At 38.4% G+C, this 19653-nt stretch overlaps 2 protein-coding genes across 2 annotated transcripts in view; both read left to right on the top strand.

The window, feature by feature from the left end:
• Window positions 1-3460: 3460 nt before the first annotated feature.
• LOC140952405 (N-lysine methyltransferase KMT5A-A-like) lies at window positions 3461-8838 on the top strand (the record flags this gene model as incomplete). Its single annotated transcript, XM_073401834.1, has 3 exons — window positions 3461-3526; window positions 5093-5283; window positions 8625-8838. Coding segments are annotated over 3 exons (471 nt in total), but the record flags the coding sequence as incomplete, so codon positions are not given.
• Window positions 8839-14214: 5376 nt separating this feature from the next.
• LOC140952023 (dimethylaniline monooxygenase [N-oxide-forming] 2-like) overlaps window positions 14215-19653 on the top strand; it is a 14598-nt gene continuing 9159 nt past the window's right edge. The window contains exon 1 of the mRNA XM_073401421.1: window positions 14215-14896. Within this exon, the coding sequence (XP_073257522.1) occupies window positions 14323-14896 (574 nt within the window). The 5' untranslated portion in view covers window positions 14215-14322. The remainder of the gene's footprint in view (window positions 14897-19653) is intronic.

Below are 19653 nucleotides of genomic sequence, written 5' to 3'. Positions count from 1 at the left end.
AACATATATTTTCCCGATGAAAGAGACGAAAGGTCCTAGAGTGATATTTTCAAAACTCATTGAGAAAGGCCTAACAGACTACGCGACGCCAGTGTTAATTTCATGGAGAAGTTTCCCGTAATTTGTTACATGAATGACCGAAAATTTTCCTTGTCTGCGAACATGCTTTGGTAAAATTATATAATCTGAACCTCATCGTTAGTTTAACTCTAGAAATGTTCGCCGCTAAGTTGATTCTTTAGAAGATTTGATTTTTAGTTTCATGTTATCCTACACCTTATCACGGCAGTTAGGCCAGCTAAAACGCGATGGGAAAAATTGTTGCATTGAAGTTTTTATTTACAAACTAACACATAAATATCAGTCTTAATATAAATGTAATGTACTCTGCCACATTTACTACCTTGTCTGTATATACAGGTTTGTAAAATACTAAAAAAAAGAATAGCAACGGACAACGCAAAAACTAGGAAGTTGTGACTCCACAAAAGCATGATAAGAATCTCAGTTAATCAGACGCTTCACTACGAGCCACCTAATTCCACATCAAAAACTATATTCCCAATTTTCGAACACAAGATCTTGATATCGGCAAAACACGAGGTTTTTTTACGAAACTTCTGAGACGTAGCTTAAGTCGGAAGAACGAGCTGCTAATTTAGCAATTTCCATCCCTAGTTCATTATAAACAACTGTGAAGGGGCTACCTGGAACCCACAATATTATTGTCAACGACTTTATTCCGTCATTCCGCCGTTCCTCGATTGATCTCCACAGGAAAAAAGAGACACAGAAAAAGTGCAAAAGAGTTGAATGCACCTGGAAAAGTTTAGAGTTTTCTCTGGAAAAAATTTTCCAAGGAGATTCCGCTAAAACGCTCGAATAATGCTTAAATGCTAAAGTACAAAAGCCTAGACGACTATTACTAAAATGATGCGTGAAATAAAAGTGCCCGGAAGTGTGTGGAAGAAAAAATGTCTGAGGAACAAAAAAGTCTAGCTAGGTAATTATTGTTTAAAGGTCGATATGTAATACTGGAGTCATATTGAAACAACCGTCGAATAAGATGAACATTATTATGCATTCAAAATATTTCTCCGTCTCTGATTGGCCCAAATCCCCCGGTTAAGTTTTCACTATCCCGCCAGCGTTGACCAAATATAGAAGACTAGTGCGAATATCCGAGAAAATGAGATCAATGATACGATGAGAGAGGCTATCTCCAGAAAAAGAAACGGCAAACGAGAAACCCTGGGGATGAGGTTGATTGGCTCAAATGCCCCGGTCAAGTCTTTACTATCCAGCCAGCGTTGACCAAATGTGGAAGACGTTTGCGAATATCGGGGAAAATGAGATCAATGATACGATGATAGAGGCTATCTCTAGAAAAAGGAACGGCAAACGAGAAGCCCTATGGATGAGGTTGCTTTAGCTCAGATTTCCTATAGCTAGCAGGGTTCTATCTAGGGTATTTGCGGGGTAGAAGCTCCCCCCCCCCCAACAATTCCCAGCTTCCCCCAATTCATTACAGTATATAAGTAACTATATGGGAAAAATCATCCAGACGCTATGATGTTAGTGCACACACAGTAACATTGCTCAAAATTGTGTCTCAAAATCGCCAGATTGCATCTCAGCGCATATTCATTTCAAAAATTTCCGGGGGACATACCCTGGACTTCCCTAGGAAGCTTGTCGTCTTTGGCCACAGGGAATTCTCCCCCAAACGATAAGTCCTAGATAACACCCTGGCTGGGGAAAGTAGTTGAACATTCTACACGTTGTTAAATTAATGATTACTGAAATGTTTCAGATATCAAGACAAGAGAGATTAATATGGCTGCGGAATATTTTGAGAGAAGGAGAAGCAAAAGAACAAATATTAAGGTATCTTCTTTTTGAACTCATCCTCTCTTAACTTTGATGGTGTCAGTACCATCAAATCTGACCAAAGAAGATTGTTATGTGGCCATGTTTTCATTATTTTGTTGTTTTTATAATAATAATAAAAAATAAAACACACTAAAACAGTTGTGATAAAAATTGTTAAATTACGCATTTTTATATCAACTCGGCGCTTCGTATGTTGGCAGAAGCATATAACCGCAAATTTTCAAAAGGGAACGTTACAGATTATGACAAAAGCAATTGAAGAAGAAATAACAAGAACGCGCTTACAGTGGCATTCAGGTCTCGTCTGTTTGGAGATTAGGTCGAGAACTGAGGAGACGATTAATTCTACAAGAAACATGATTTACTCGCTAAACGTTTTTTACTTTCTACTTTATCGACGTCGATACTTTTTATTTTTTTCTGAATTGATTTAGTACGCGTGTTAGCGACGACCAAAAATACCTCTGCGGTCGCAGGCTATACGCGTGTATATAAATTCAAGGGCCACGATTCCAGAGAAATTACATCATTGCCAGAGATCGAAAATGTGATTTACATGGCACGTCATTTCAATCATCGCCGAAAATAAATTGGATGCTCATCACAAGACTCATTTGCATACAGTGAAAGTTTACAACACCCGACCATGCCAAAGAAACGTTTCGGAAAAGCTCTAAATTTAATCTTTCCTTGGCTTTCTTCGCAAAACGTGCATGGCTTCGATCACGCAACGATTCTTAGTCCCAGTTTCCACGGTCTCCGCAAGGAACGCCTGGCGCAATGACCTGCCTTTAGTGTCCCAAAAAGCGACCAAAAATTCCGGGGGTACTTCCAGAAAATTTGGGAGGGGTTGTGCGGCACACTTCCTGAAACCCTTACCTTATTTCAGACCAAACTCTCTGATTTTCCCTACCCAATTTCAGACCTGAAGCCCTGGAGTCCGGCGCGTGACCGGAGGGCGTGACAAGCTGTTACGGCACGTACACGGTAATTGGTGTAAACATTAAAAGGGAAATGGTCTTATCGCCAAATGATGAAGAAGTAGCAATTCTTCTAAAAAACATACCCAATTCAAGACTAGAGTGCACAAACCATACCCCATTTCAAACCAAAACGGCTAAAACAAACATACCGTTTGGGGCGGCACATACCTATATAGCCAGTAATCGGCTCCTGATATAGCCTATATAAGGGACTACACCCCCCCCCCCCCCCCCCGTAGCGAAAACGCGTTGCAGATTATGAGTCTCGCTGCTTACGCAAGCGAGACTAATAAGAGGTCTTGGACTGAGATTAAGAAAAGTCCCGACGGTGAATCGTGAATAAAGAGAAAATAGTGGTTCCATTATTGTCTCTTGAGTGAAGATATAAGGCAACAGCTGTAAGTATCAGATTTTCACTACCATGATGTTGACATTAAATGTTGGCCTGAGATCTTGAAAAAACAATGTTTCCTTTATTTCGCGTTGATAATTAGATTTCCCCTACACAACAATATGTTGTTCCAGGAGCCTGGAATCCAATCATTGTGAAAAAATGTTCATTGCTTTTTATATTGTAATCTTGTTTACAGGGGGATAAGCAGAAAGTTCTTGAAGAATTACTGCTGTCTGTCAGAGAAGATGGTCTGGAGGTGAAATACTTCTATATTAACGCTGTAATCTACTGACCCCCTATCCTGCGGTATAACCGCCTTTAGGCCTTTTATTAGAGCTTAAGCATCACGTATATGTACCACGTGACCAAGTTTCCCCATTATTTGTCGTTTACTGTTCGTTATTTCTACAAATAAATTAGTAGTTTCACGCATTTTTTTATCCAGAATAATTGTTTTAAGCTTTTTTATTTGCTCATTTTATATTTTGAGATATTCTCAACGTGAGTTTGCCGCATGCGTGAAACTCTCTCACTCACACGCTCATTCGAAAAATAACTATTCACCGGAGAACATAAGCTGAGCGAAACATCAAAAGGAAGCTATAGAAGCCATGATAACAACCGAGATGTGTGTTTATGATTTATGAGTTACGGGTAAAACCGCAAATAATCAGCAAATTGGCTGTGAAATTTTCCTCGTAAGGGTGGATTTCCACTGTCGCGTAATTTTTACGTGCATACGTAAATCTAATTATCTACAATATTAAATGTGGTATCTGGAAATGGAGATGGTAGGAGGAAATGAGGAGGGCAACGAACAAGTAGACGAAGTTGAAATTCTTGTGGAATGTGAGTCAAGATCCTCAGACAAAACTAAGCCGCATTCTTCGACCAACCAACCTGTGACACTGATATTAGTATTATAAAGAATTCTTAGAACATGAGTTTTCTCGTAGCTACATATGGCTATGTCGAGACGTGGACACTTAGAACAACAACTTTAAAATTACTAATTATTTGAAAAGCTTTTCAAACGAAGTGCTACAGAAAAATTTTAAAAATATCATGAACGGAGCACAGAACAAATAAGTCAAATAGGGAAGAACTCAAAGTGGAAGATCGATGGCTAGAGATCTTTATAACGAAACAAAAGCTAAAGGACTATGGCCATTTGAGAAGTAGTGTGGGCTTTAGAAAGGTCATCTTGGAGGGAAAGATAGATGGGAAAAGAGAAAGGGGAAAACTGAGAAGGCAGTGGGAAAGGTACATGATATTTTCGATATGTCTGTAGTGTAACAGAAGTTGGATCGATTGGCAGTTGATACAGAAACTGTTTCCACTGTGCGGTCAAGGATGCAACGTTCTATGGGGATAATCAGTCAGAGTAGTAAATATATAATAGAGGCAATGTATTAAAGGCCGCGCGTTAACGTAAAAGTTAGCCTGTGTAGCATGGCGGTTCTGTCACACGCACTACTGAACGGCGAAGCCGCAAAAGCGCGCAAGGTTTCTCGTTGCTCCCGCCCCAATCTCCTCGCAGTTTCTCTGCCCTCTCCCGCCTTTATTGCTTTGCACGCTCAAAAAACCGCCATGCTACGAAGGCTACGTTAAAGTCGAACCTTGCTCAACTTTTACGTTTACGGCAAACTTTCCATAAATTGATAATTATTTTGTTTACGTGCGTACGCACGACGTATAAACAAGGCGGCAGTGGAAAACCACCTTAAAAGACGTTCTACAACCGGCGCAAAAACACTGCGGAAAACAGCTTTTCGGTTTTTTTTTTAGCTTTTTGAATTTTTCTTGGTTTCTCATCTTTTAGGTACGAGAAGTAGAAGGGAAAGGGAGAGGTGTATTTTCTACGCAAAACTTTTCAAGGGGGCAGTTTGTTTGTGAATATGCTGGAGAACTTATTGACAATGAAACTGCTAAAAGAAGAGAATTGTTTTATGAAGACAGAACGGAATATGGTTGCTACATGTATTACTTCAACTTCAAGAACAAACCGTTGTGGTGAGTAAGACTAGAGATCAATCGAGGCTTTCCTTAATGTCTGTCATCATGACTGGAAAGTTTTTCTAGCAACTTGTGTGGCAATTTTGTTGCAACTTAATAGTGACTGTCTGTAGTCCTTATATTTAATATGATGCACCACGTTTCCGTCACAGCAAGCATTACATAATATATAGATTTAGCCAGGGCTAAAAGCGAGGCTCCCATTAATAAATTTATAATTTAAATTAAACAATAAACTTGTATTCGAATTCCACAATTCAGTTAACTTTAGAGCACATTTATGTGACTTTTGAGGGAAAGGCTACCTGATTTTAGAGAAAAATAATTTGCAAACAGCCCAAGAGTGAACCAAATCTTACATCGAGTTGATAGCCTCATATGTACACCCAAAAACTGGTAATCATCTTCGATCACATTTAAGAGCCATAATGGCTCTTGATCACCGTAGATTAATTAGTGGAAAAAAAAAAATCAGGCCAACTTTTTTGCGTTCGACAAGTTTACTTTGAAAAATCTTGTCAACAAATCTGGGTGCGTGTAAAGCAACCTTTTATACCATTTATACATCACATCTGAGGTGAAACAGTAGTATGAGGCACTGTTTTTATCATACCGGCAGACCTCGGACAGAAAGCAGTATTTCACAATACAAATCGCACTCATTCAATATTAATAAACTGTTAAAAAAATTTCCAAAATCACCTATACGGCCATCCGGTTTTCACTTTTGTAGTGCGAGCTGTGGCGAGTGTTTGAATGAACATTAACAGAGTTACGCTTCAACATTATAAAGAATTTATTCTGCTTATTTTTTATTTAATGGTTTATTATTAAACGCGCGGCATTTTGAGTACTCCTGCAAGCGATGTTCACTGAACGACTGAAAACAATCGGCACAGCGATTAAAATTACAAGAGAGACTACTAACAATCAATAAAAGAAATATAATTCGGTGAAACATATACAGAAACAACAATTTTCATTCAGGAAGACAAGTATTAAAGTATCCCTAAAAATCCTGAGTATTCAAGCTTCAAGCTTAAGTTTATGTTTTAAGTCGGCTTCCCGGTGTTTGCTTTTTTCAAAGACGAACTCGAGGCAAGAAAATCGCTCAAAGCTTTCTTTTCCGGCCAGAATTATAACTAAATATTCTTTGGAACGTTTTCTTTCTATTTGCGGTGAGAAACTGTCTAAAGGCTTTTTAAAGTTCTGTAAGCTTATATCAAACCTGATACTCGGTCAGATCATTGTCTCGAATCTTACAAACGTGCATAAACTAAATGACCGCATAAACTCCGCTCGACTTCATTAAATTAGATCCAAAAAAACAAACATCAAATACAATAATTTCTCTTGCTTACCATTCGAGATGCAGCTCCTGAAAGGTTTTAAGAAAAGTCAGTATCGCTTCAGACTTTGCAATCCTCCTACGCATCAAGCAAGGTGAAAACGGAAAACGATGCTATCCGAAATCGGATTTCCGACTTTGACAAGCGACGTATTCCTCAACCAAAAACCCAATAAACAAACTAGCCATGAATAACAGAGGACTCCTGATAGCAGCTGAATTTCACTTTGCACATCCAGTGGAAAAAGACAGTTAAAAACATCACAAGTTGACACAAAACTATGTCAGCTTCAGCTGTCAAAGTAAGCAAGATTCAAGATGCTGCATAAAGTTTCCGCATGAACTCACCTGTCAAATTTTGACCAATCAGAGCATAAAAATTGGACGTAGAGCGTGACCAACGCGTGACCATGGTGAGAAAAGTCAAAAGCATTTGTCTTCCCCGCCTGTAACAGCTGGCTGAATTTTCGCGTCCGAGGTCAGTTTGCAATCAAAATTTTAATTGTGTAGCACATAAACACAACATATTTCATATGAATTTAGAAAAAACTTGAACTTGAGCCTGCGATCACTTGAAAACTAGTAACCTGTCAGCGGATAACTTCAAAAAAATACTTGACCTCGATGGGTCGACACATGAGCCCGCGATACGGTCAAGTGATACTGGTCAGCGGGTACTCTGTTTTGACAGCTGTCAATTGATCAAATTGATGTCCAATATGTGTGCATTATCAGTTTAACTAGTAAAAGTATGAGATTGAACATTGTTCGCGATCTAGTAAAACAATTAACTGGTCAGCGGACAGCTTCCAAATAAATCACGTCACCTCGATGAGTTGACACATGAGCCCGCGATATGGTCATGGGATACTGGTCAGTGGCTATCCTGTTTTGACAGCTGTCAATTGACCATATTGTGAATGTCCTAAAACCTATATTAAAGATGTGGACTTGCCAAGACACGCCTGAGACACCCCTCCCTTCCTTTTGATAGTCTCCCCTACCCCACCCGTACAATCTGTAGACGCGTACGTACGTACGTACGTACGCTCGGTCAATCACGTGACAACCAAACGAAAAGAGGTTGACCATATTCCATGAGTATGGGGCTCTGTCCCACGCGCGCTTCGCGCGCGAGGGAGCCCCGCTAAAAATCGTTGACAGGTTATAGATCAAACGTAACCTGCTCCAGGTTCTCGGATATTGGGGAAGATTCCTGTTCGCGCTTTCTCGATTCAGCGGACCCGACTATCTCGGAGCCTGGAACAGGCTACACGAAACACGTTCAAACGATGACTACAAGCCGATTTATTTTAGGGGTTGTTACACCATGCAAGCAACGCCTAAGCATCTCGCAACGGCCCGATCGAACTGATGCAAACTGCAAGAAAAATTGCCACCTAATTTCAAAAAATTTTTTTAATAGAGCTGGCTGTCGCCGGACGAAGGCCTTCACAGTGTTGAACCTAATTTTTATGGTAACCCATTAGGTAACTAAATTTTCCAGCGCGGTAATTGAAGCAGCGATTGTACATTTTAGTCCGTTGTCTACTCATTGATTTGGTGATATTGTTGAGGCCAGTTCAATAGCGTTTGCGCACGCGTCGTGAAAGCCGATTTGGGTTTCAGATCCGAAAAGGAACAATCTTAAATTTTCTCTGAACGGATGAGAAAATTGAAAGTATCAAAAATTGTCTTTACTATGTGAGCTTGTTGGGTGATCGAAGATTCCTCGAAAAGTTACAAATCATGTAAAGGTAAACGTCGAGTACATACATGTCTGAGTACAAATCCTGTCATCCAGATGCGTCAGTCAACAGAGAGGTTTACGCTGGGGCGTTCCGATCATAAAAAAGTCTAAAATAGTTGGTTTCATAATTGTTTATAATCTCAATACCAATATGAATACAACTGAACAATGTAACTAAATAAAGTTTTTTTTGCTAGCACTTATTGTTGACTAACCTTTTTTTGTCCTCAATATGAACAGTGTTGATGCTACTGCGGAGAGTGGAAGGCTCGGCAGATTGATGAACCACAGCAGAAGAAAAGCAAACTGTGCCACAAGGCTGGTGTGTGTCCAGGGCAAACCCCATTTGATACTGGAAACAATCCGAGATGTCTCAGAAGGAGAGGAGCTTGTATATGACTATGGGGAAAGGAGTAGAGAGATAATCGAAGACCATGAGTGGTTAAAAAATTGAAAAGGCAAAGGGCAGTGCATGCCAAAAAAGATAGTTTAAGAGGGATGTTGTTGGTATTTACAAAGCATTCTGAAAAAGCATTGTGGTGAAGATCTTCTCATTACAACACCATATCTTCACTGCATTGCTTCAGTCCATCTAATGGAACTTTTGGAAGCCAATATCTTGTCTCAGAAGGAGAGGAGCTTGTATATGACTATGGGGAAAGGAGTAGAGAGATAATCGAAGACCATGAGTGGTTAAAAAATTGAAAAGGCAAAGGGCAGTGCATGCCAAAAAAGATAGTTTAAGAGGGATGTTGTTGGTATTTACAAAGCATTCTGAAAAAGCATTGTGGTGGAGATCTTCTCATTACAACACCATATCTTCACTGCATTGCTTCAGTCCATCTAATGGAACTTTTGGAAGCCAATATCTTCAGCATAATGTCTAACGCTTTGGCTGTATTCACAGGCTACTTCTTAAATTTTGGGAACGGTGATGAAAAGACATTTAACGCTTGATTAAATCACCTCTCCCTAAGCAATGAAGCACAACTGTGGTACTGAAAACACCCGTGACTAAGAAACTGGATTTTGAGAACCTGCTAGGTTAAAATTTGTTAGTTCGGTCCCCTCTATACAAGGACCTCTTTTGCCTAAAATTTGAAACAGGGTTCTTATTTTCTAAAATCTTTTAAAACAAAGTCTGTTTACTTGGGCAAATGGACTTCAGAATTCATGTGGGTGGTCAGCGCTTCAGTCCTTCCTCTCAATGTCATTTTTACATTAATACTAATTTGGTATGCAGATGATATACAAGGAATACGATGAATACTTCTGATTACTGAGAGCTACTATGCTTTTTTTTTCTTCCGAAAATAAGAACCTATTTAAAAACCTAAGTAGCCTAAATTTGTGCTAATTACCGTTTATGGCGAACCTGTTTTATTTAGGCTAACTTGGGAAAATGCACGTTCTTATTGCCGGGTTTTTGCAGTATTAACCACATCTTCTTGACCCTCTTCGGTTACTCTCACTGGTCATCTCGCCCTCAAGTCATTTCGCACCGAGGAATTTTATATATGAAGCGAGTTTGTTTTGGTTTATGGCTAAAAGAACGAGGCGGAATATTACATTTGAAGCGCGCTAAATGACTCGAAAATAGGAGGTAAAACGGGGACGAAATGACCAGTGACCCCGTCTTGACCACACATAACAGTTGTTTCTTCAGCACTATCTCTTGGCTAAGCCTGGACCATACCCCGGGTGCTATGCGCGAGAGACTTTTCATACGCAGTTTCCGGTTTCAGTCGAGTCTTTTCGGCCCTCAGCCGAGCGGCCGACACCAATACTGAAAATTTTGACTCTGAAGAAGGCTACTGCATAGGTTGTCGAAACTCGTCAGTCACTGTCAACAATAGTCGTATTCAGGGCTAAGTTCACCCGCGGACGATCATACCCAACCTACGTATGAAATGACTCCTGTATTCAAACATTTCATAGTATATAGGTATTATTGCTGAAAAATATTTGTGGTAAGTGATAATGGAAAATGAGTATTGCTTCACCTCCTTTGTCGTATTAAGTAACTGTTTAAGTACAAAAGGAAATTGGATGTATTGTGTTAGCGGAAGAAACAATCAGAACTTTTCAATCTGCTAGCGGTAAGCTGATGGCAAAGTAAGGTTTAGGGATGGCTCATATATGTTCAGAAAATTTTTCTTATAATAAATGAGTGGAAGAACTCTTGAACACTTGAAATTGCCAATTTTGAGAGTAATTTTATAGATGACCAACTTGTCAACTACTAGAGGTGCCTCAAATAAAATGACCCGACAATGGTAAGCACGATTATGAAAGGGTTCAGAACTAAAGAAAATTTATATAATAAAGATTGATTCGAACCGTTAGAAACTAACTGAAACTGTGCTTTCCAGGGATTCACTCGCTCTTGTTCCCGTCCCGTTTAAGCCATAGTAATACTGGCAACAAAAGGCGTGGAACATGAAGGGGTTGAAAAGTGATGTTGCGTCCGTTTACCACCGACGAATCAAACCTGTCTTGCAACAAATTAATTGTTGCAGGTTGCAAAACTGAATTGTTGCATAAAGTACATCTAATCTCTAGACACTGGTTTGATTTGTTAATCGTAGGTGGTAAACCACGCAACCTTGCTGTTCATTAACTTGCACAATTTTGTTGCCCGTTTTACCATAGCTCTACGGCTTGCTTCTTTCGATTTTGTTGTAATATCTAATAGTGTACTTTGACATTATCGCGGGATAGATGTTAAAGAAGGCCCAAACTTACTCAGCGTTTGGCGTACAGTTTTCCATTCCGAAACATTCCCCTTTACAATATATTCTGCAGGGGATCTATGGATTCGTTCAATTTTGTTGTTGTTGTTTTGTTTGCTTAATGCGTAAACTATAGTTTTTGAAATTGGCAAGGCTGCATTTTTCAACTTGAAATCAACGTCGCGCGTGGACATGACTAACTTACATATAATTTTCAGGAGAAGTGCATGGAAATATATTGGTCCGAAATTCATGTTATTTTAAGAAATCTATTCCAACTTGATAACACATCGACGCAGGAGCCCGTAAAGACACGGAGTTTTCTGCGAGATTTTTTGGTTAAAACAGGGACCTCATTTGAATTAACGGCGCTCAAAGTCTCATCGCCACCTTTAAGCCAGAACGATGGGAGATAAGAAACTCGAAATAAATCAGGTTAATTAAACTTTAAAATACCGTAACGATATAATACATAACACACTTGAAACACTAGAGTCGGGGATGCTTAAAGTGAAACATATTATTACACAAAGCCACCCTTTGCATTACAATGTTAGATGTTGGGGAAGGAAGCACAAAGCATAGTTCCAAAAATAGATTTAACCTTTCCGCCATAGCCTTGACTTATCCAGTCTTATCTACCTTCAAGAAACGGAAGTCATCTAATCTTGATAGATAGTGCAGCCGTTCAGACTCAAGAAACAAGTGGCTCCATTTCCGGCCCGGCGCAGTAATTGTTTTTAGGTCTACTTTAACGCAGACGCGTAGGAGGGCAGCGATAATTGTCCATGATTTGCTCACCTTTAGGTTCCTTGATTTGACAGTTAACAATGTTGATCGACGGTATTTACATTCTTCAATGGAAACAATTTAAGCTACTCTACCTGATTTCCTAGATCCAACTCACAGTACTTTCAAACGCAAGTAACAAATCCCCTTATAATTTCTTGTCTCTGATCTAAGTTCTCGCGCTGACCGATTACAATCTCAACAGGAGCAAACAACACAAGCTGAACCAAACAGAACACGAGGCTAACGCACGTGGCCGACTCCTTGCGCGGGAAAAAACGTGAACACGTGCCTAACTCCAGGCGGGTAATGATTGGTCCCAAAAAAAATTTGCACGATTCTTGGAACCTCCCTATCTGCGCATCCACAAATAACCAAGTTGCAGTTAAAGCTGAGATAACCACAACAATACATTCTATTTGCATGGTACAAAAATTGTTAACACAACGCTCCACTTGCTTTCAGCGATTAATAAATAGGTGCAGAGTTAACTTGAGGCTTAAGCTTGACTTAACTTCATCTCTGCCGTGACAATTTTTAATGGCCATATCTTTCAATTGTCGATCATGTTATCCGGAAACCTCACACTACTTTACTTGCGTAAACAAATATTTACTGACGTAGATTATCGTCATCTTGCAGGAAGTAGAACAAACCATGATTAGTCTTATTACGCACTGGGCGAAGTGAAAAAGCGGAGAAACAAAAAGAAATAATTATGTTTGAGGTACGGCGGAACTCTGTGAAAAGTTGCCGACAAGTTGCCTAATACGAAAACAAATTTTTTTCCACACAAAATAACTGGTGAAAAATCTTTTAGTTGTCATTATTCTTTTTTCAAGCGGGCTGTTCTTGGCCGGCCCCAGTTGTTCAAAATGTGGATAACGTTAGCCACTGGATTGCGCAATCGGTTTCCCTGGCTGAATACTGCCGGATTTAACTGGTGGATAGTGCTATCCGATGTTTGAACAACAGGGACCAGGTTTATGACTTTGTACCTTCATCATCTTCTCAAAAAAATACACAGGTTAAGAAACTAAAATACTAAATCACGGACAATAGTCATATTTGTGGTTTTTTGGGTGAAAGGTTATCATATAAGTTGATTTCAGCTCTTCTAATATTTTAGAACAATTCAGTACCACTTTACCCTCGACACAGTATTACATAGTATTTAAATTTGGTCAGTCGACCACCCAATACATTGTCAAACTGGCTGAAAACAAATGGGACTTATAATTACTAAAATACTCTAAAGTCAAATTATGAGTGCAGTGTGCGGTGATTGATTTGAGTCCTACGCAGAGGAGTGAAAAGCAAAGTAACTCAGTGCAGAATCTTGCGATTTTTGTTTTGTTTTGTTTTTTTGCGGCCTCAAAGAAGGTGGTGGCGATGACAGAAACACTGAATCTTTCGCTAAGTTCAATTTATGGTGATCTGACACTGGCAGCGAGATTTAAGCTAGGCGTTTGTCCCTCTCTGCCAATTTTGGTGCCGGAGTGAAATGAAATAACAATTTACACGATCAATATAGTCAGTGCTTGTTGGCATGGTTTGTTCGCTCCAAGCACTACCTACCTAATTTGCATGTTTGAAAAATCGCTTTGGAAAATAGTTTCCGTGCACCTGATGGTATTCAGGTTTTGTTGTTCATAAAGGCCGTTTAAAATGTAGTTTGTGTCTTAATGTATACATAACAAACCATTAACTTTTGTTAACGCGATAAGCGATATATTGATTTGCTGCAAGCAAGAATCCAAGAATAGATGAAACTGAACAACACAAATGCGACCTGTCTGAAAATAATGTTAATTGGCAGTAAAAGTCGGGAATACAAAAATATTTGGAGTGCATACGACGTGAGTAAATAGAACTTTTAATGGCCTCTCCTCTGCACCGCAATCAGTATTTAATCGTTAAAAGTTTGGTGCAAAGAATCTATTGTTTTCACCTAAGGTGTAAAAAGCCTTTATTTTCACCCACGTGAGTCACGTATACTTGTTTCACTTTTACGTTGGTTCTTTCTAGTCGTATCAAGATTGGATATGATGTACAAGAAGGACTTGGTTTGGCTGTTTTCTAGAATTTCTATTATTTCGAGTATGTGTATATCTCGAGTAATCTCCTCGCAGGCGGTATTGTTACTGACGAACATTCAAAAGCAATATCTTTAAATATCTCCTGATTCTTCATTACAAAAGAGCCACAGTCGGTAATATCGACAAAACAAAGAATTTTAACTCATAGAGGGCAATATAAAGAAAGGAAGAGTTAATTATGACAAAACCCTTTTCAAGAGAGCTATTAGTTTCATTTTAACCTAGAAGAGCTACACACTCGAGACACACGTTCCGCAAACGAAGGACTTTAACGAACGCCCAAAGCAAGAGGCGTCGCGTATAGTCGAAAAGTTAACGATGAAAATTGCAATAATTGGCGCCGGGGTAAGCGGTTTAGCTTCTATAAAATGCTGTTTAGATGAAGGACTCGAGCCAGTTTGCTTTGAGAAAAGCTCTAGTATCGGCGGTCTGTGGAAATTTTCCCACGACCAAGAAATGGATACAAACGTGAAAAGTGGGTCGGTTTATGAGTCAACAGTCATCAACACTAGCAAAGAGATGACCTGTTTCTCGGATTTTCCCGCTCCGAAGTATTTCCCGCCGTTCATGCCGCGTGATCACGTCGTGGAATACCTGCAGATGTACGCTGAGAATTTCAAACTGTCAAAGCACATTCGCTTTAACGTGACTGTACTCGATATAAGCCGCACCCCGAATCACAGGAATACAGGCCAATGGAGAGTTTCCCACAAGGATATCAACGGAAACGTGACAGAAAGCATTTTTGATGCTGTTATGATTTGTAATGGGCACCTGTCAAAGCCATATTTTCCGGCTTTTAAAGGGATTGATGCATTTCAGGGACAAAAGTTGCACAGCCATGCGTACAAGAGCTACCGCGGATATGAAAACAAAGTTGTTGTTGTCATAGGTAAGTTTCAAACGATTGAAAAAAGCTTGTACTTTTACGAAATAAACTTAGTATCTTCGATAGAGCTTAACGTTAGGTCATTACTAGCACCACACAGAGGGCTTCAAAAAGGTAGTTCTCATAGCCGATGACTATGTTTTAGGGCAAGCCGGCTTTTTTGTTTTGTAACCGATTTCAATCCTTTCTGAGTGACTCGTATCACATAAAATTCTTGACTTTCAAGTAGCTTTTTTCACTTGTTGATGCCTATCAAACACCATGATCATTTGTTTAATTACTTAACTAATATATAGAATTTGTGTGAAATTTTGTTGTTAAAACTAAACCAGACGTAATAACATTAATTGACTATTTATTAAATTAGTTTTCTCTTCTCTGGGAGATTAATCTAGAATCAAGGAAGAGCAAGAAAATCACTTGCAAAAATTGGATGTTTCTAGGTGTAGCGGAAACCATTGTTGGTTCCCTTTTGTTTTATGGTGTGGGTATAGGTTAGAGTCTTTTCAATTTTGTATTACGTCATTTGGTGATTCACCAAGAACCTTCCCAAAAATCAAGTTCTTTTGTATGATTTCTTATCGGCAAACAGAAAATACTATCCGTTTACTATCCTAAACTCATTTATTAAACTAAGATTATCTGGTCTTGTTTATTTTTCAAGTTTATTTCCAGCCCTGACAGGTTCCTTTTATTCACGATGATTTTTTCCTCTCGCCTGATCCCTAAAATAAATTCAAGTGAATGTACAGTTGCAAGTTAAAAAGAGATAAAACAAAGTTTGCGCAGATAATCGTGGTTGCTAAGGAACGGTTCACACCTGGTAACCGGGTACGTTGCCGAGTAAAGTACTCACTGGACACTACAGTTCCCGAAAACTCGAACCCTCGCTAACTCGAACCTCGCACTAACTCGAACCAGAATCGATTTCTCCTGGAATTCCCATACATTTACTGTAATTTTACCCTCGATAACTCGAACCTCCCGCTAACTCGAAGTAGTTTTTGTTTCCCCTCAGATCATCTCTATATAATTTTTCCCTCGATAACTCGAACCATGTTTTGAGCCCTTAAAAAGTCGGGGAAAAAAACAGTCTACTGGCGTCCGAAACAGTGAATTTAGAATTTTCCCATTTACGTGCGGTAGGAGTATAGTTTACTGGTGGAGGCTGGTGTTGATTGTCTCATATCTAACGTGAAACAGTTTTATTTCTCAAACAGTAAAACGAATGCTCTAGTTAGACAATGTTTTGTTACGTTACGTTCTGATTTATAATCTAGAAGTATCTTTTAATTTTCACTTAACATTTCTACAATTAAATGTGATTAAAATGTTCACTGTTCAGTTAAAACTGTTCTTTTTCTTACTCCCGGCTATTTTCTTCTAGCTCCCGATAACTCGAATTCCCGATAACTCGAACTTTTTTCGATTTCCCTTGAAGGTTCGAGTTATCGGGAGTCGACTGTATTGTGAACACACCCTTTTTTTTAAAGTGTCCACGCTCGGAATTGCGGCACTGTGCTGGTGCCAAAGTACAAGATAGACCTTCTACCCCGACCTCAGTACTCGGGCGGTGAAGTGAGCGCCGGGTCCATATGTACATACGTTTTCTCTTGTTCTGAAAAAATCCACTACTTTGTACTCCCTACTACGCTCACGACTCAAAATGGCGTCTTTGACAGGGCGAAATGTAGCAAATGTACTAACAAATACATGTCAGGTACTCGAGGTGTGAACACAACAGCATTTTGGGCCGGTATCTAGGCATTACTTTTCAGGCACTTTGCGTGAATTGCTGAGCGCCAGAGATAATCATTCATTCAAAGCTATAATTGTTATTCTTTCTTCTTTCAGTTTCGAGCTTAATTCACTACTTTCGGCAATGAGAATTCGGAAGCATAACGAACACAAAATGTATCCGTTGAATGTTTATTACCTTGAAGAAAATTAAGTAAACCGACTCATGCCTTTTCGAAATAACATATTTAGATCCTCATCTCACATCGTAACTGAACGGGCGCGACCTAGTTTTTGTATTGCTGTTGTTCTTTATAGTTTAATACATGACAGTTCTTTCCTTTCTCCTTTTTTTTAAATGCTAATGAAAAAAATAATAAAAAAGGAACATCGACTTGAATCGTACAAGTAATGAAAAAAATAAAAGGAGCATTGACTTAAATCGTACAAGTTTTAAGAATGACAACTTTTACTAGAATGGTTTTTCTTAACTCAGATCAGAAACCTTGATAAAATAATACGTAAATATCTACATTTTCATTTACTTAATTTTTAACTTATTGGGGTGATTCCATGTTGCGGACATTACATTCAGATACTAAAATTAATATTTTAAACCCCAATTTAGATGTCAAAATGTTCATTAAGGGTGTTCAAACATATCTAGAAAGTATTTTTAGTGTTCCCTTTGTACCTACTAAAAAGATGCTTTGGTTAGCTCTCAAGACCTTGAAGGTATGAGTTGAAGAAAGTGTGTTTTGGACATTACAATTTATACAACTACTTTTTAAAGTAACTTTCTTTAAAGAGATTTTCCTGTGAATTTTTAACCTTGAGCAGAAAATAATTGTGCCTTCAAAACATGACAATAATTAAATTTTTCAACTGTCAAAAAGAAAAATTCCATGCAACCTTGTTCCAATGATTCTACAAACAAAAGTTTGTTTTGCGGACATTTAATTTTTGGGAACACATTTTTTATCATTCATTTTCTAGTCAGTGTTGCTGACTGTGGCTATGTCCTATTGTTCTGTAGTTACTTCTCTAAAAATGAAGCTGTGAAGTTATCATTCACTTTTTTTATGTTCTATTATAATATTATATAATCTCCTCCTGAGACCTAGTATCACGCAATACAAGCCAGATGTTTTTCAGCTGTACTGACTCCTTAAAATAATTTCAAAATTAATTTGATTACATTTCAAGTAAATGTTTTGAGAAAAAAAAAACGTTCTCAGTAGTGAGGAGATTATTTTGTTTTTTCTAAAACTGATTTAGCTACTGAAATTATCATATTTTGTCATTCAGTCTGACTTAAAGACATAAACTGTAAATTTGCACTAAAACTGGACATTGTTCACTACATATTATTGTACAAATTCTACATAACAAAATAATACTAATTCAAGTTTGCAGAAGAAACAATGACGTTAAGTGGTTTTCCTCAAAAAGCATGCTTACAAACTGTTCTGAGCATGCTCAGCAGTACAGAACCCCTGACCAGCTACTCAATTGGCCATTTTGGAGTTGCATAGGGAGCTGGGGCAAGTTTCAAATTTAAACTAATCGATAAACTGACACCACCATATAAAAGTTCATGTTGACATTTGTTATTTGACCAGGTTTGGTGCTCTAAAGTCAAACAAGGATCAAGTTATGACTCTTGGAACATGGTTAAAGATCCATACAAATGTCTGTAATTTTGTGACAGCGTCTTCCAAAACCATATAAACTCTTCACGATATTTTTCAGTTTTTCTGTTAAACTGCAAAATTCATCATGCATCTATGCTACTTCATGGAAGGAACTAATTCGAAAATCACTACGTTTGCCCATTTTCAAGATTATCACAGAAATCATTAATTTTTTAGAGTGTTTTTAATAGTTTGTAAGTTAAATTCAACCTTTTTGGACATTACGGAAAAGCCACCAGCTATTTTTAATTTGCCATTTACATTTGTATATCAATAAAAAGGAATTTAGCGTTAAGTAGGCTGTTGTCTGAATCTAATTCAGAGTTAGTAAGAAGTAAATATCTGCAACAGCCTAAATAAATGAAAAATCTAACATGTGTAATGTCCGCAACACTTTTCAACTTATAATTTCTGAGCAAAGAAAACCCACCCAGGAAATGTTTTGAGATTAAAATAGAGTATACATCAGACTAACTGAGCAGCATCAATAGCAAATGAAAATACAGTGCACTGCGTACAGGAACTGAAAATAGGTACCTTAATGTTGTGGACATTACGTAATGTCCGCCACACAAATTCAATTTCAATTTTCTTAGGAAAGTGTCAGTAGCTGGATAATTATTTATGGCGAAATGATAGTGTAAGGCAAAGGTTATACACACATACTTTTATGTTAATTGTAATGTTTTCTTAGATGTTAAACTTGGTTTAAAATTTCCTTCCAAAAATTCCAAATATAATGGGATTCAAATTCTCTGGACTTCATGCCTTCTCACATTAAGCACATGGATAAGACGCACAAGATCTCAGTAATTTCAAACAGCCCATTGTTTCAGCTTTCTGTTGGTATAAGTTTCATTGCGCAAAATTTTATTTTAAAAAATTCAAAATTTCATTGTCTGGCGTGGAATTGCCCATCGATATACACGAGCACTGCCGGCATGCAGAAAATTACATTTTTAATTTGAGCCGAGGAGGTGCCGAGTGGAATTTATTCAAGCTGTTCCAGACCCCCTACCCCACCCCCTCGCTGTTTTTTTTCTACTCCACATCTCTTTGCGCCGTCCCCATGATCTGAATGAAGAGAGGATAAAGGGGACCTCCGTTAAAATTATCAAAGAATCCCCGGCTAAGATAATTGTCTAATACAGCTGTAGAACAATCGGAGAGCGATAACTGGGACTAGAGCTTTAAGGCCTATTGAAATAAAATTAGTATTATTAGGAAGATTTTTTCTTGTGCAACTTATTATTGAGAACTTGAAATTCGACATGCAACTTGTTCATTTCTGCCAAGAATTAAGAATTAACTAATGAGCGATAAACACCA

This window comes from Porites lutea, chromosome 11 (genome assembly GCF_958299795.1).
Source record: "Porites lutea chromosome 11, jaPorLute2.1, whole genome shotgun sequence".
In the NCBI taxonomy this organism is placed as follows: domain Eukaryota; kingdom Metazoa; phylum Cnidaria; class Anthozoa; order Scleractinia; family Poritidae; genus Porites; species Porites lutea.
The sequence above is the reverse complement of the archived record's forward strand: the minus strand, read 5'-3'. Positions and strand labels throughout refer to the sequence as shown.